Source organism: Cyprinodon tularosa, unplaced genomic scaffold (genome assembly GCF_016077235.1).
Source record: "Cyprinodon tularosa strain WSP-4 unplaced genomic scaffold, ASM1607723v1 ctg69, whole genome shotgun sequence".
In the NCBI taxonomy this organism is placed as follows: Eukaryota; Metazoa; Chordata; class Actinopteri; order Cyprinodontiformes; family Cyprinodontidae; genus Cyprinodon; species Cyprinodon tularosa.
In genome coordinates this window covers 1,588,350-1,601,771 of record NW_024039440.1, presented here as the reverse complement: position 1 = coordinate 1,601,771, position 13,422 = coordinate 1,588,350, and the positions used below count along the sequence as shown (strand labels likewise).

Sequence of the window (13,422 nt, the reverse complement as noted above, 5' to 3'; positions counted from 1 at the left end):
TATTGTTGTGGATGTAAATGTACTTTTTATTATCTATAATCAATGAAATGCTGGTCAGAATGTGGGATAAGTTTTTGGAAAACTCAAGCGGCCTGGTCCCACAAACTGATTCTTTTCAAAACAGACCAACGTTGTTGAAAACATGCAGAATAACATGACGCTGGGTACAGTACAACAATATCATTGTAAAAGGTCTGGTAGATCAATTTCAGGAAAAAGCTGATTGTACACAGACAGCTAAGGAAATACTGTCGAAAATTCATTGAATGATACCAGTAAATGACAAAAAACATAACAATTCAAAGCAAAACTGCATCTAATAGTACATTCACTCAATACTACATTCATTACAGACCATTAACACATGGTCATACCTGCGGATCAAAAAGAATCATTGGTTTGAGCAGGTTTACCCAGTGGCATCCTCCTTATGACAACAGGAGCATTCCCTGCTTGCCATCATTGTCTTGCAGATTTTAATACATATCAGCTTCCAATAAACTGTCTGAATACAGAACTCATCTCATCATTTTTAAAAACAGCTTTAAATACGATTAGTGTCACACAGACAGAAGAGAACAATTTATAAACTGTGCAAAACTCTTTGCTCAAATCATACATGAGAAAAAATATATATATATATGTCGATTCAAGGAGAAAACTCCAAATAGACATTTCTATGTATAAAAGCACAATAAAACCAGCAAATAGTAGCTATTACAGTACAGTGAACTAAAAGGGCTCTGCTTCTTTCAAGTTTCCTATTTATGTAACAGAAAGGAGCTTTTAAAGCAGAATGGCAACATCAGATGATATGTCGCTTGGGGGGGTAGGGTGGGGGACTTTCCTCATCATAAAAATAAATTTTTTCCTATTTGAAATTCAGATATGATGAACACACCATAATATGTTAGTGGTCATTTTTATTATAACACCTAGGCTTCCTTCAACACCTAACACTGTTTTCATTCTATGTCTGATGTTAGGGGGAAAAAAAAAAAAACAGGAAAACAATTCAAAAGTGGGAAATACCACAAAGCGGGTGAAATAAAAGTAGTTTAGACATTGTATGATGTAAACCTATAATTTTAGGAAGAAAAAACGGTTTTACACTGAACTCTGGGAGTTTATTAAATTCATAAATAGCCTTTAGTTTTAATACTAATGCCAGAAAGTTCCACATCTTGTTGAACAGATTTAAAGATTCCTAATGGCTCAGAGTAAAATAACAGATCACCTTAATGAATTAAACAATCACCAATGACATACTTGAGTAGTTCAAATTAAAAAGTGACCTTATGTTCAGAGTTTCATTACATATTATGTTGATTATAGCTTACAGCTCATTGAAGCTTAAAGGCCAATTTATGAGAAAATTTGAATATTTAATCCCTTTAAAAATGGGGAAGGTGCTATATTTATACGTTGATTTTTAACTGCATTCTAACTATTTTTCTCTGTGCGACGTTAAGTGTTCACACACTGATCCACCAATATTCATTTAATGAATGCCTCTGCAGCGCCACATGCTGATCACCTCCATACAAAGCAGCTTTAATGAATCATTCATGCAAAAGGAGATTAGACCAAATATTGAGTCTTTAAATCTCCTGCACATAGACAAATATTTTAGAAAGTGTTTGTGTTAAAATAAACTCCATTAGATTTTTTTAAGCTTTAATTTTTAACCTCAGCAAACACTATACTACATTGGTTTTACTGATTTTAGTCTTCCATCGTTCAAATGCATATATTTTACTTTAAATGCAGCTTTATAGTTTGCAGTTAGGTGCAGCTTTTGGTTCTTTGTTGTGATTGTTTGAAAGCCCTTTATAAATAAACTTGATTTATTTAATATTCACCTTTGCTGATAAACAGAATTTTTAAATATTCATTAACTTTACAATATAATCATGAAATTTAAATGAAATCTGTGTCCAAGAAACTAATATACTTAACTTTAAGGAGATGATCGAAATTATTCAGATTCACCAGTAGACAAAGTCTCATTGACTTTTTAAGGTGATCCTGACATGTAAATTAAAAAAAACATTTAAACACTGGAAAATAAAACTTAATGAAACTTAACTTAAAAAAATTATATACTTTTTGAGTAAAAAAAAAAAAATTTCTTTTGAATGTAATATGTGCTAAAACTATTTCTGGACCTTTTTTTGTGTAAACTGTTTATCTCAGTGTCCGTTGGACTGCTGCTTTTACTACAGCATAAATAATCTTTGATATTTATGTGCAATGGCTAATTATTTAACATAAAGTCTTGGAAAGAATGATAAGACCACCCTTTTTTTATTGTATTCTTCAGGTAATACAGTTTTAGAATAAGAAATGAAGAAAACAAGAGTGGTCTAATCATCTTTTCATGACTGTAGGTTTAATATTAAATCTCAAACATGGCCGTCACTACATTACAATCATATCCATTGCTCTAGTATTTGGAATCTTTCACCAAAATTTTAGGATGGGTAAATTAAGATGAAAAAAGGCTTGATTAATACAAATAAATCTCTTTTCCTAGCTTACTACTATAAAAGTATACATCTCTAATGTAAGGTGAGCCTCATACTTGTAGAACCCCAAAGTGAAAGCAGGTCTGCAGGAATGCGTGCAGTAAAAGTGGGCGAATGTGGAGAGCTTGTTTGGCAGGTCAGCGAGCTTGAAGGATAATGGCCGTGGAGATGGAGAGAGGTATGAGTTGGCAGGTCACTGGGGCTTAGAAATGCCATTCCTATCCATAAACTCTTTGAGCCTGGTGGGAAAATCTGTCATTACTCCTGTGGCTCCCAAGTCAAACGCCCTTCGGAAATCCTCCTCGTCATTCAGCACCCAAATGTACACCTGAAACCAGACGCAGGAGTCGTACAGTTAATCCAAACAGACAATAGAAGGAGTCATCACCTACTGTCATCTATATTTATAACATGTGCGCCACTTGGGACATTTTCCTGGTAACTCTTTCTCTTAAAATACTCTGCAACGTTTTAAAAGCAGTAACTCACAAACATGCTTTTAGGTTTTATTTTTTATAGTTTGGAGCTTTAGGAGGAGACAAAAGTAAGAGAAACAAAAATCAAATGTTTTATTTGTTTCTATATTTCTTAATTAAAATACACTATATTGCCAAAAGTATTTGCTCACCTGCCTTGACTCACATATGAGCTTAAGTGACATCCCGTTCCTAATCCATAGGGTTCAATATGACGTCGGTCCACCCTTTGCAGCTAGAACAGCTTCAACTCTTCTGGGAAGGCTGTCCACAAGGTTTAGGAGTGTGTTTATGGGAATTTTTGACCATTCTTCCAGAAGCGCATTTGTGAGGTTGCACACTGATGTTGGACGAGAAGGCCTGGCTCTCAGTCTCCGCTCTAATTCATCCCAAAGGTGTTCTATCGGGTTGAGGTCAGGACTCTGTGCAGGCCAGTCAAGTTCATCCACACCAGACTCTGTCATCCATGTCTTTATGGACCTTGCTTTGTGCACTGGTGCACAGTCATGTTGGAAGAGGAAGGGGCCAGCTCCAAACTGTTCCCACAAAGTTGGGAGCATGGAATTGTCCAAAATGTCTTGGTATGCTGAAGCATTCAGAGTTCCTTTCACTGGAACTAAGGGGCCAAGCCCAGCTCCTGAAAAACAACCCCACACCATAATCCCCCCTCCAACAAACTTTACACTTGGCACAATGCAGTCAGACAAGTACCGTTCTCCTGGCAACCGCCAAACCCAGACCCGTCCATCAGATTGCCAGATGGAGAAGCGCGATTCGTCACTCCAGAGAACGCGTCTCCACTGCTCTAGAGTCCAGTGGCGGCGTGCTTTACACCACCGCATCCGACGCTTTGCATTGCACTTGGTGATGTATGGCTTGGATGCAGCTGCTCGACCATGGAAACCCATTCCATGAAGCTCTCTGCGCACTGTTCTTGAGCTAATCTGAAGGCCACATGAAGTTTGGAGGTCTGTAGTGATTGACTCTGCAGAAAGTTGGCGACCTCTTCGCACTATGCGCGTCAGCATCCGCTGACCCCGCTCCGTCAGTTTACGTGGCCTACCACTTCGTGGCTGAGTTGCTGTCGTTCCCAAACACTTCCATTTTCTTATAATACAGCTGACAGTTGACTGTGGAATATTTAGGAGCGAGGAAATTTCACGACTGGATTTGTTGCACAGGTGGCATCCTATTACAGTTCCACGCTGGAATTCACTGAGCTCCTGAGAGCGACCCATTCTTTCACAAATGTTTGTAAAAACGGTCTGCATGCCTAGGTGCTTGAATTTATACACCTGTGGCCATGGAAGTGATTGGAACACCTGATTCCAATAATTTGGATGGGTGAGCAAATACTTTTGGCAATATAGTGTATATTTACCACCTTTCTAAGCATAAATATTCCTTTTTCCTATAGATAACTGCTGAATATCAGTCGCAGCTACATTACCTGTATTCCCCTTGCAGTTAAATGTTGAAAAAGAGCTTTTCTCATCAGCAAACTGTAACACACAAATGCAAAATGTTTAGAAAAGAAAAATACAAGTAGAAAAGCATTTAAAATGTATATTTAAGTGTTTTATTTATGGTTCCATTAAGATGTAATTTATCTATCTGGATTTTTAACAATAATATACAAGGTTCCACAAAAAAAAAGGATCTATTTGAAAAAAGGTGTTCTTCCACTGATAAGACATAAATGGGTCTAAAATGTGCTTTATCAGACAGAGGATATTCCCGCACCCTTTACCAATTGTGAAAAAAGAAGGTCAACTACTTATTAATATACTATGCTTTGGGTTATCAGCCGGTATGGCTTTAAAACATCTCTGAACATAATCTCCCATATAAAGTTACGAACTGTTTCCAGACTGTGAGCATCAGGAAGTCTTTTAAATGTCAGGACTCCATTCCTGACATTAAAGGAAGTCTCCTAATCCTCATCGGATGGCTGTTTCAGCTCTCTGAAATTTCTAAATGGGTTCTAAAGACGAGACGTCTTGGTTTAAACACTTGCTTCATCTGAATCTGTAATAAAACTGACACATTACATCCTATGGGAGGGGATTAAAATGCTAAGACATATGCCTTCAACAGTTGTTTAATAAATATGTGTGGGACATGTTTCGTTCTTGTCTGGCAGGTAGACGTCTTTAAAAATCTGTATGTCTTTATTCTCATCTGTTACACGGTTCAATTCCAGGTCCTCGTCTGGTTAAATTTGTTTTTTTCAGAGAAGTTTCTGTCCTCCGAGGCAGAGCAGGCATGTTCTGACAAGACTTTATAAGGTTGATTTGTGCATTTATCATATCTTGTGTAATATGATGCCCTCCATGCTGAAATTACACAAGTCTCCCTTTTGTCAGCCTAGAATGATGCAGTCCAGATTTTAGGCAAAACATACACAAAGATAATAACAAATTCTATATAGCCATTTAAGGTTCTGAGGCTGTTTGCTTTAGAAAAAATAATCTAAAGTCCAATCTGCCTCTGCCGTTTATAGGTGACCTGTAGCTCAGCAGATCAACTGAGAGAGTTCTGGCTTCAGACCTGCACTGTCAGGACCCAGACCTGCAGAATGCAGTCACCTGTGCTGTCAGCACCGGATGTGTATTTATTCAAAGTCTTCTGGAATAGCGCTTAGTACTTATCTGCTGCTGGACTTTGTTAAAAGAAAATTTGCGAGATGAGTGCTCAGTTAACTAGTGCTCACTTAAATGTGCCTTTTCCCTTCTTAAGATCAAGAAAACCGTTTATCATCATATACATTTTTGGTGATTTTCTTTTACTTATTACATTATCTGTCTCTTACGGCATATGTTTGAATTGTGACTCCCGTTGGAACTTTGCCAAAAGTTAAACGCTGCCCGTCATGCTGTGAAATCTGCTGTTTCGCCAGTAAAAAGACTTCCAAACAAATCAAATAAATAGACATTTGAACGTTTGTTTTGTAGCTATAGTTTTCTCTGGTGTTGTGGGGAAAAAACTGAAGTTTTTGGCTATTTTGGTCACGTATCTAGGTATTCAGTGATTCATTGTGAGTACACAAAGCTTAGTTAATTTGGCATTGGCAAATCTATGAGGTCCAACAGCAAAGGTAAGAAAATAGCACAAGCAACACTAAAATAATAATGAATATATATCTTACATGCAAACACACATAAAATATGTCTTTATAAGATATTTATATATATATATATATATATATATATATATATATATATATATATATATATATATATATATATATATATATATATATATATATATATATATATATATATATATATAGGAAGGGTCCTGACAGTGCAGGTCTGCAGCTAGACTGTCTTGGATGAACTGGTCTTGTTTGCTATGAAAACTACGGTTTGGCTGCAAGAGGATAAAACTTTTGCTGCAAAGGTACCGAACCTGTAAAAAAAAAAAAAAAAAAAAAACACACAACTACTATTCTCCCTTTTATGTATGCATATATATCTGATATTTTCCAGTAATAAACTGTCATGGTGACACTGATGAGTAGAGATGTAAAAAGGTAATTTCAATGAAACAAAACCCTAACTTTATAACTGATAGTTGCACGACTGACACTAAAACAAAAAACTAAAACTGCAGGGTAATAGGAATATATCAACTTTTTATTTGGAGAAGAAGAAGAGACTTACGTGTCTGCAAGCCAGGCTATAAATCTTTGACTTCTTGTTAATCCGCTTGGATCTTTTAGTCTGTTCAAAAAGAAAAAAAAAAAACACAAAAAGGAAAATATTTTAGTGTAAACAATGCTTTAAAAAAAAAAGTGATTTAATGTTTCATAATACTTAATTTTAGATGAAATAAAAAATATATTCATGAAAATCCACCCAATAAGTGCAGCATACTTATAAATTCAGAAAGAAACTTAAAATTCAAAAACAATCAATAACATACATACTGATTCCACTTTTTATTATTTTGGTTTATCTCTCAGAACACCTCCACTTTAAAAAAAAAAAAAAAAAAAAGCCCCATTTTTCCTCATGCACGCCCTGCTTAAAATGTTCTGTTCTCATAGCTCATTCAAGCTTACCATGTCCACCTACAGTGGGGACTATATTTTGGACGTTTTGGCAAACTCAGTTAACTGACCGTTTGGACAGCTGATCACAGCTTTTTATTCTCTGCTTGGTAACTGAACTCTTCCTCCGCACTGTGCCTGCGCCATCTTTATTATCATTCACTGCTGTCGGGTAGCCACAGCTTATGGCGACGGCGGGCCGCTGTGACAGTAAATCCCATAGTACTTTGCGACGGGATCCCTCTTCGCAAAGTATTCTGGGATATATCTGCCTGTTCTAAGGCCTTTCTTAACCTTTTTTTTTTTCTGAGTGGCCCTAATCCTTTTCCGTTCAGTTCCTGCCATGACCCATTAAAACCATATAAATTTCTAATTTTGAATAAATAGGAAAGGGGAAAAAAAAAAAAAAAAAAAATGCTACTTTGAGACCTAAATATCTTTTATTCCCCTTCCTGTGATTTTGCAAGAGGTTTTACTATGCAGTTCTTTTATATAAGTTCTTCCATTTTAAAGGCATAAGGGCATGTACGGTATACTTGCACCGACTCACTTGGTTATTAGGGAGGGCATGGGGATCTCCAGAAACTGCTCCTTCAGGGGCACAAAGGGCAGGAGGCCTGTGTAGAAGAGACCCAGTAACTGCAGCACCCTGGGCAAACTGAACAAGACTGGAATATTGGGATTCTAAACAGGGGAAGAAAAAAAAAATCAGTCAGTTTCGATTAAATTAAAAACCTTAAGTTGTTATGACAGAGAAGTAGCATCACGTTTGTAGGCTTAGACGATGCTGGGGAGGTCTTGACTGAGTTGTTTACTACATCTAACTAAAGAATAACTAGATTTAAAAAATAATAATAATTCAAGAAGCATCTTTCTTTACTCAGAAGAGATTCATCCACTGAAAATATTTTAACAGTTCCCTTTCAGGTCAAAAATATTCCAACCCAAAATTTCCTGATTTATGTGAAATTTGAGCAAATTTTTAAAAGCAGAAATCTAAAAATTTAACATGAATTTCTGCATTTTGTTAACAAAACTGGATGGATGGATGGATGGATGGATGGATGGATGGATGGATGGATGGATGGATGGATGGATGGATGGATGGATGGATGGATGGATGGATGGATGGATGGATGGAACTTCTATTTTTCATATCTGTGTAGGAACCCTGGCTTTTTAAAGTGTATAAAAGCAACAAATAAATTAAATGATACAGAAAGAGAAGTCAAACAAGGCTTTAATCTGATTACAGTACCTCCTTGTAACATTTTTTGACAATCTGGTTTCTGGAGTTGCCCCATACAGTCAGATCCTCTCTGTCATAATTAACAACCATCTCAGAAACCTGTAAAAACAAACATCTTTAAAAACATAAAATATGTTTTTTTTTTCTTATCATAGCAAACTACAAGACAAACTTTGCAGCTTTTTTTACTATAAAAGCATGTGATTTCAGTTTCCACATCTTTATGTCCGCCATTAAACTAATAATTTAACCTTTCAAGAACTTTCTAGGTACACGGTTCATTCATTTGTTCAGAGTCTAAATAACATAAAAAATTAAAGAAAATCTACTTTTATCAATACTTTATGAATAAAAAAACAAAGAAAGAACACCCACACACGCACCTTCTTAATGAGTGTGTCATTGTTGACCTTGATGTCGATGTTGATGGGGGTGTTTGGGAAGGCGTCGAACACATCCTTGAGGAGAGGGATACGTTTGTCTTCACCTCCCTCACAGAAACACTCTTAGCACAAAGAGACAAGTTAAAGTCACAATCTGAATCGATGTATCCCCAAAACTTTCTAAGTAATAAAAAACCCTGTTTCAACTATGATAGTTTTACAACACATCTGTAGGTTTGAAGGGAGAAACGGTTTATTAATGCATTGCTGATAGAGCCAACCGGGTGTTTATAGGGAATGCTAAATCCATCCCAGGTGACAGAAGAATTTGGGTTTATTTTGCAATAAATTTCTTAACTATTGCTTCATTAAATGTTACTTAATGGTTGCTTATATGAACAGTGCTTGTGTTTTTGCTGGAAAGGAGAACCAGAATGCCATATTTTTGTAATTCCTACCTCTTTGAAAGGTTACACCCAGCTTGCAGAGGTAAGGAGGAAGCTCCTGCGAAAACAACACAGAAACGGGGAACAGTTCACATACGTTCAAGCCGTTTGTTGACATTCATGATGGATTTCATCAAAATGTGTTAAACGTGGACAAAAATAAAGCAAATTTTTAAATCCTGTACATTCAGTCGTGTCTAGGAAGACTGTGATTAAAAATCAAATATAGAGCATGTAGATTGGGACCAATGACAGACCAATTGGGTGGCCTTCGCCGGTCGATCGCTATCATTCTTTATTCCTGTACTTGATGATTGTTCCCAGTGTGGTTGGAACTGACCCACAGTATTACTGGTCCTCCAATATGCTGCACAGCTATCAGTACTCTTCCTATATACTCATGCTGGGAAGAGTTGGTTGTATTGAGGATCAATCCAAGTCTTATCTGACTAAACTGCAGACTTTAAGATAAGGTTAAGACTGAAATATTCTAATTTAGCCTTCGGGGTTCCCAAGAAGCTAACCTTTGTTGATGTTCTCCAAAAATACATTTTTGAATGTTCTTTATCATCCTACTTGTTGTGCTTGGAGAAATAAAAAAAAATAAAACAACTTAATGGATAAAAATTGTGAGGAACTCAAGAGAGAGGCAAATACCGATCAGATACTGGAAACACGATATTTTGTATAACATTTAAAGGTTCCTGGACTAAAAAAAAAAAAAAAAAAAACTTTTCCAAATACCACCAAATAGTGTCACCCATTGAATAAATTTACTAAAATTTAAGGGTTTCATTTTTCTGAAGATTATGCTGCTGCCGTTAGATTACTTTATTTCCAGTTCTGTTTTTACATATCTTTACCAGGAGTAATACAAATATGGAGGGTTCTGTTTAACCACTGATTGAAACATATTTATACTTTATTTTATCTTATTTTTTTAAGTTAATAAAGCAGAGACCTATTTAGGGAAGTATTAATCAGCTTATTCCCATTTAACCACAGATCACAATATTAACCACCGTGTGACAGAGTCAGGTGGATCAGGTGTGCATCTCATTTGATTGAACCACATGATCCTTCACCTTCTGTCTAAACGGCTGCACACAAAAACCACAGGATATTGTTGTTGTTTTTTTCTCTCTCTTATTCTAATTCCTAATAAAATATGAGTAAATATTAATATGGTGTCCCAATGTCAAGTTTTTCTTTAATTAAAAAAGTTCTAAAAGACAAAAAAAATGGAGAACACATACAATAAAAAGATGTATGACAGATTTTGGCCGTTTTTTTGAAGCCAAACTCACAGCATAAGCCAGGTCACTGATCTTTGCATCGACGCCACAGACCCTCTTCAAGTTGGCATCATGTGAGACCACGACCTGCTCATCCTTTGTCAGGTGGCAGTCCAGCTCCAGCATGTCTGTCCCAATATCCACAGCACTGCATGAACCAACACACAGAGCACACGGTGACTTCATAAATAAACCCTCTCAGATCAAGGTCTTAACAATGAAACTAGAAGCACTTAAATCTGTAAACTTCAAAGAAATAAGTTCAATACGGATTTAAAAGATCATTTAACTCACTGTTTGAAAGCTGCCATGGTGTTCTCCAGGTTTTCTGCTGCACCTACAAGATAATATTTAAAACATCACATATGCTGCAGTACTTCCTATTTTTTATCTCATTAACACACAGGTTTATAAACGGCTGGTACTTGGGGGTAACATATGCAGGTAAGTCTGAAAATGTACCACAGAGAAAATGTTGATATATTTTAAGAGGTTTTTTTTTAATAGATAGTAAGAAAGGCATTTCTCAATAAGCTTGAAAAGTTCAGTCTGGACAACTGGACGTGAAGTTTTAGAGAAGACGTTTCGTGTCTCATCCAAGAGGCTTCTTCAGTTCTAATTAGAGATTAATATGCTGACCTATATACAATGATATATATAATATTAGGGATGCACGATATTGGGATTTTGGCCGATATCCGATATGCCGATATTTCAAAACTCATGTAGCCGATAACCGATATCGATACCGATGTTAAAGCTGGACAAAAATAAGTAGTCATTGAAAATAGCAGTTTTATTATCCATTTCTGACACTTTGAAAAATAATATACTCAAATATATTTTCATATGCTGATATCAAATTGATTTTTAAAAACGCGGTATCGATCTATTTTACTTTCAAAATCTCGTGAAATTTCATCGTTCTGTTACAAACTCTCGTGATATTTTGCAAATTCTTGTGAGATTTTGTTAGTAAAATAGATTGATACCGCGTCAATATATCAACATATAACAATATGGCAACATTTCGTGAATTTTTGGGGGATTTCGTAGCATAACGATGACATATAGCAATATTTCATTAGTAAAAGAGATTGATATGGTGTTTTTAAATGGCAATATATCAGCATATGAAGATATTGTGATATTTTAATGTATCAATATTTTTTCCCTCGTCTTTAGAAGTTTTTAAGTCTGTAAAAAAGAGGTTTTTGAGGAAGAAGAAGAAGTAGTATTTTTTTTTTTTTTTTTTTTTAGACTTTAGAAACTCAGAAGCTGATCAAATATCGGGTTAAATATCGGTGGGGTGGCCGATGTCCCATATTCAGATTTAAGGCAGATACAGGCCGATACCTATAGGGGGCCGATTATATCGTGCATCCCTATATAATATACTATACAGTATATTAATCTCAGTGATCCCCACCACTAGTTAGAACTGAAGAAGCCTAGGAGTGCAGGTGGTGCAGTGGTTAGCACGCGCATGAGCCATGACCCACGCACGACCCATGCGGGTCACCCGGGTTCGAATCTGGCCTGTGGTCTTTTCCCGCATGTCTCTCCCCCTCTCATACCCACTTTCCTGTGAGCCTACTGTGGAAAAAAATGAGCCAATGAGCCACTAGTGGATGAGACATGAAAACTTCATTCAGTTGCCTAGACTGAACTTTTTCCAGAATGCCCATGACCTGGATGACTGAGAATCTTCACAGATATTGCTTGATAAATTATTTTAAAATATTATATTTTAAATATACATTTCATTGGCTTTTATGTTCCCTTTAGCATACCAGCATTCATATTTAGCCTTTCCAGTAATCAAGGGAGGTCTTCTTGCCACCTTCCTAATCTTTAACCCTCTTTACAGATTTCTATTCCATTTAAAAGGAGATTCTTAAACAGCATCCACCCAAAACAAAGCAAAAAAAAAAAAAAAAAATCAACATTACTTCAATACCTGTAATTAATTCCACATCTACTTGAAGTGTTTTACAAGAGAACCTGGTGTAGCTCACCTCCACGATGAGAAATGTGCCTGCTGAGGAACCTCTCCCTCTTCCTCCGGTGTAGGAGAGTTGGACATTTCAGCAGCAGGGCTGAGGTGAGCACATAGCCTGTCACTGTTGACACAATGTAGACAGCGGCACACATCTCCTGTCAGTCCACTGCAAAAATACATACATACAGTTCTGGTTAGCATCCACAATATGTATGCAAAAATATACTGTATACATACAGTCCTGGTTAGCATCCACAGAGAGACAGGGGCTTCAACACACTGACTTATCTGTCTTTATCAGCAGCAAATGATTGAACAGTGAGATCTGAGGCACTTCTGAGTATTAATCAATAGATTTGCCATTGACTAGTCATTTTGAAAGGGTAAAGGGTAACAAGTGAAGGTTTTAGTTTTCCCATTTTATTTTATTAATGGGAAAACTGCTAGTAATTATTAAAGGGTAGAGTACTATTCTGATTAAGAGAACTGATCATTAGGCCTGTGTGAGATCTTTAAAGGTAAACTTAAGCACTTGCTGAGTAAATCTCCATAGAGCTAAATTAGATCAGAAAAAGAGCTAATTTTGTGTAAAATGATCTACTTTTGTCAAAGCTTAGAAACACTGTAAATAATTCATACCCATGCTTCGTTATACTTAACACGGTTCAGCCAGAGTGTTTTTAAAGTTAAAAAAAGCTTCAAATTAAACCCAATCTCTCATTAATAACCGTTAGTGTCGATGTCAAATAGCCTCACTGAGCTACAGTTAGCGAAGATAAGGTCAAACTGTGTGGATTCTTACCTTTTGCATTAATGAATTTGGTTGTTCTGTGTGTCTCTGACCGCCTTGGCTGGGTGCAGGTCAGCAGCGGTGCCAGAGGTAAACTGATGTGCCCTGGCCTCTGCTCCACATATCCCCTGAGCTCTTCAACACAGCTGGAACAACACCAACCGGCTGTCACTCGAACGCGCATGCGCCGTCACTTCTT

General features: G+C 36.5%; 1 protein-coding gene across 1 annotated transcript; it reads right to left on the bottom strand.

The window, feature by feature from the left end:
* Window positions 1-13,422, bottom strand: gdpd1 (glycerophosphodiester phosphodiesterase domain containing 1). Its single transcript, XM_038268023.1, has 11 exons — window positions 13,236-13,422; window positions 12,450-12,599; window positions 10,726-10,768; window positions 10,444-10,579; window positions 9,149-9,194; window positions 8,691-8,812; window positions 8,317-8,406; window positions 7,609-7,742; window positions 6,670-6,729; window positions 4,455-4,506; window positions 1-2,856 (listed from the first exon to the last, which is right to left on the bottom strand). The coding sequence occupies exons 2-11, from the start codon at window positions 12,583-12,585 to the stop codon at window positions 2,722-2,724; spliced, it is 954 nt and encodes a 317-aa protein (XP_038123951.1). The 5' UTR covers window positions 12,586-12,599; window positions 13,236-13,422; the 3' UTR covers window positions 1-2,721.

Excerpts from the sequence above, each read along its gene's own strand:
- gdpd1 (XM_038268023.1), bottom strand. The coding sequence starts at position 12,585 with ATGTGTGCCGCTGTCTACATTGTGTCAACAGTGACAGGCTATGTGCTC. Across the intron at positions 10,580-10,725 it reads ACCATGGCAGCTTTCAAACA|TGCTGTGGATATTGGGACAG; the intron begins GTGAGTTAAATG and ends TGGTTCATGCAG. Across the intron at positions 4,507-6,669 it reads ATAGCCTGGCTTGCAGACAC|TTTGCTGATGAGAAAAGCTC; the intron begins GTAAGTCTCTTC and ends TGTGTGTTACAG.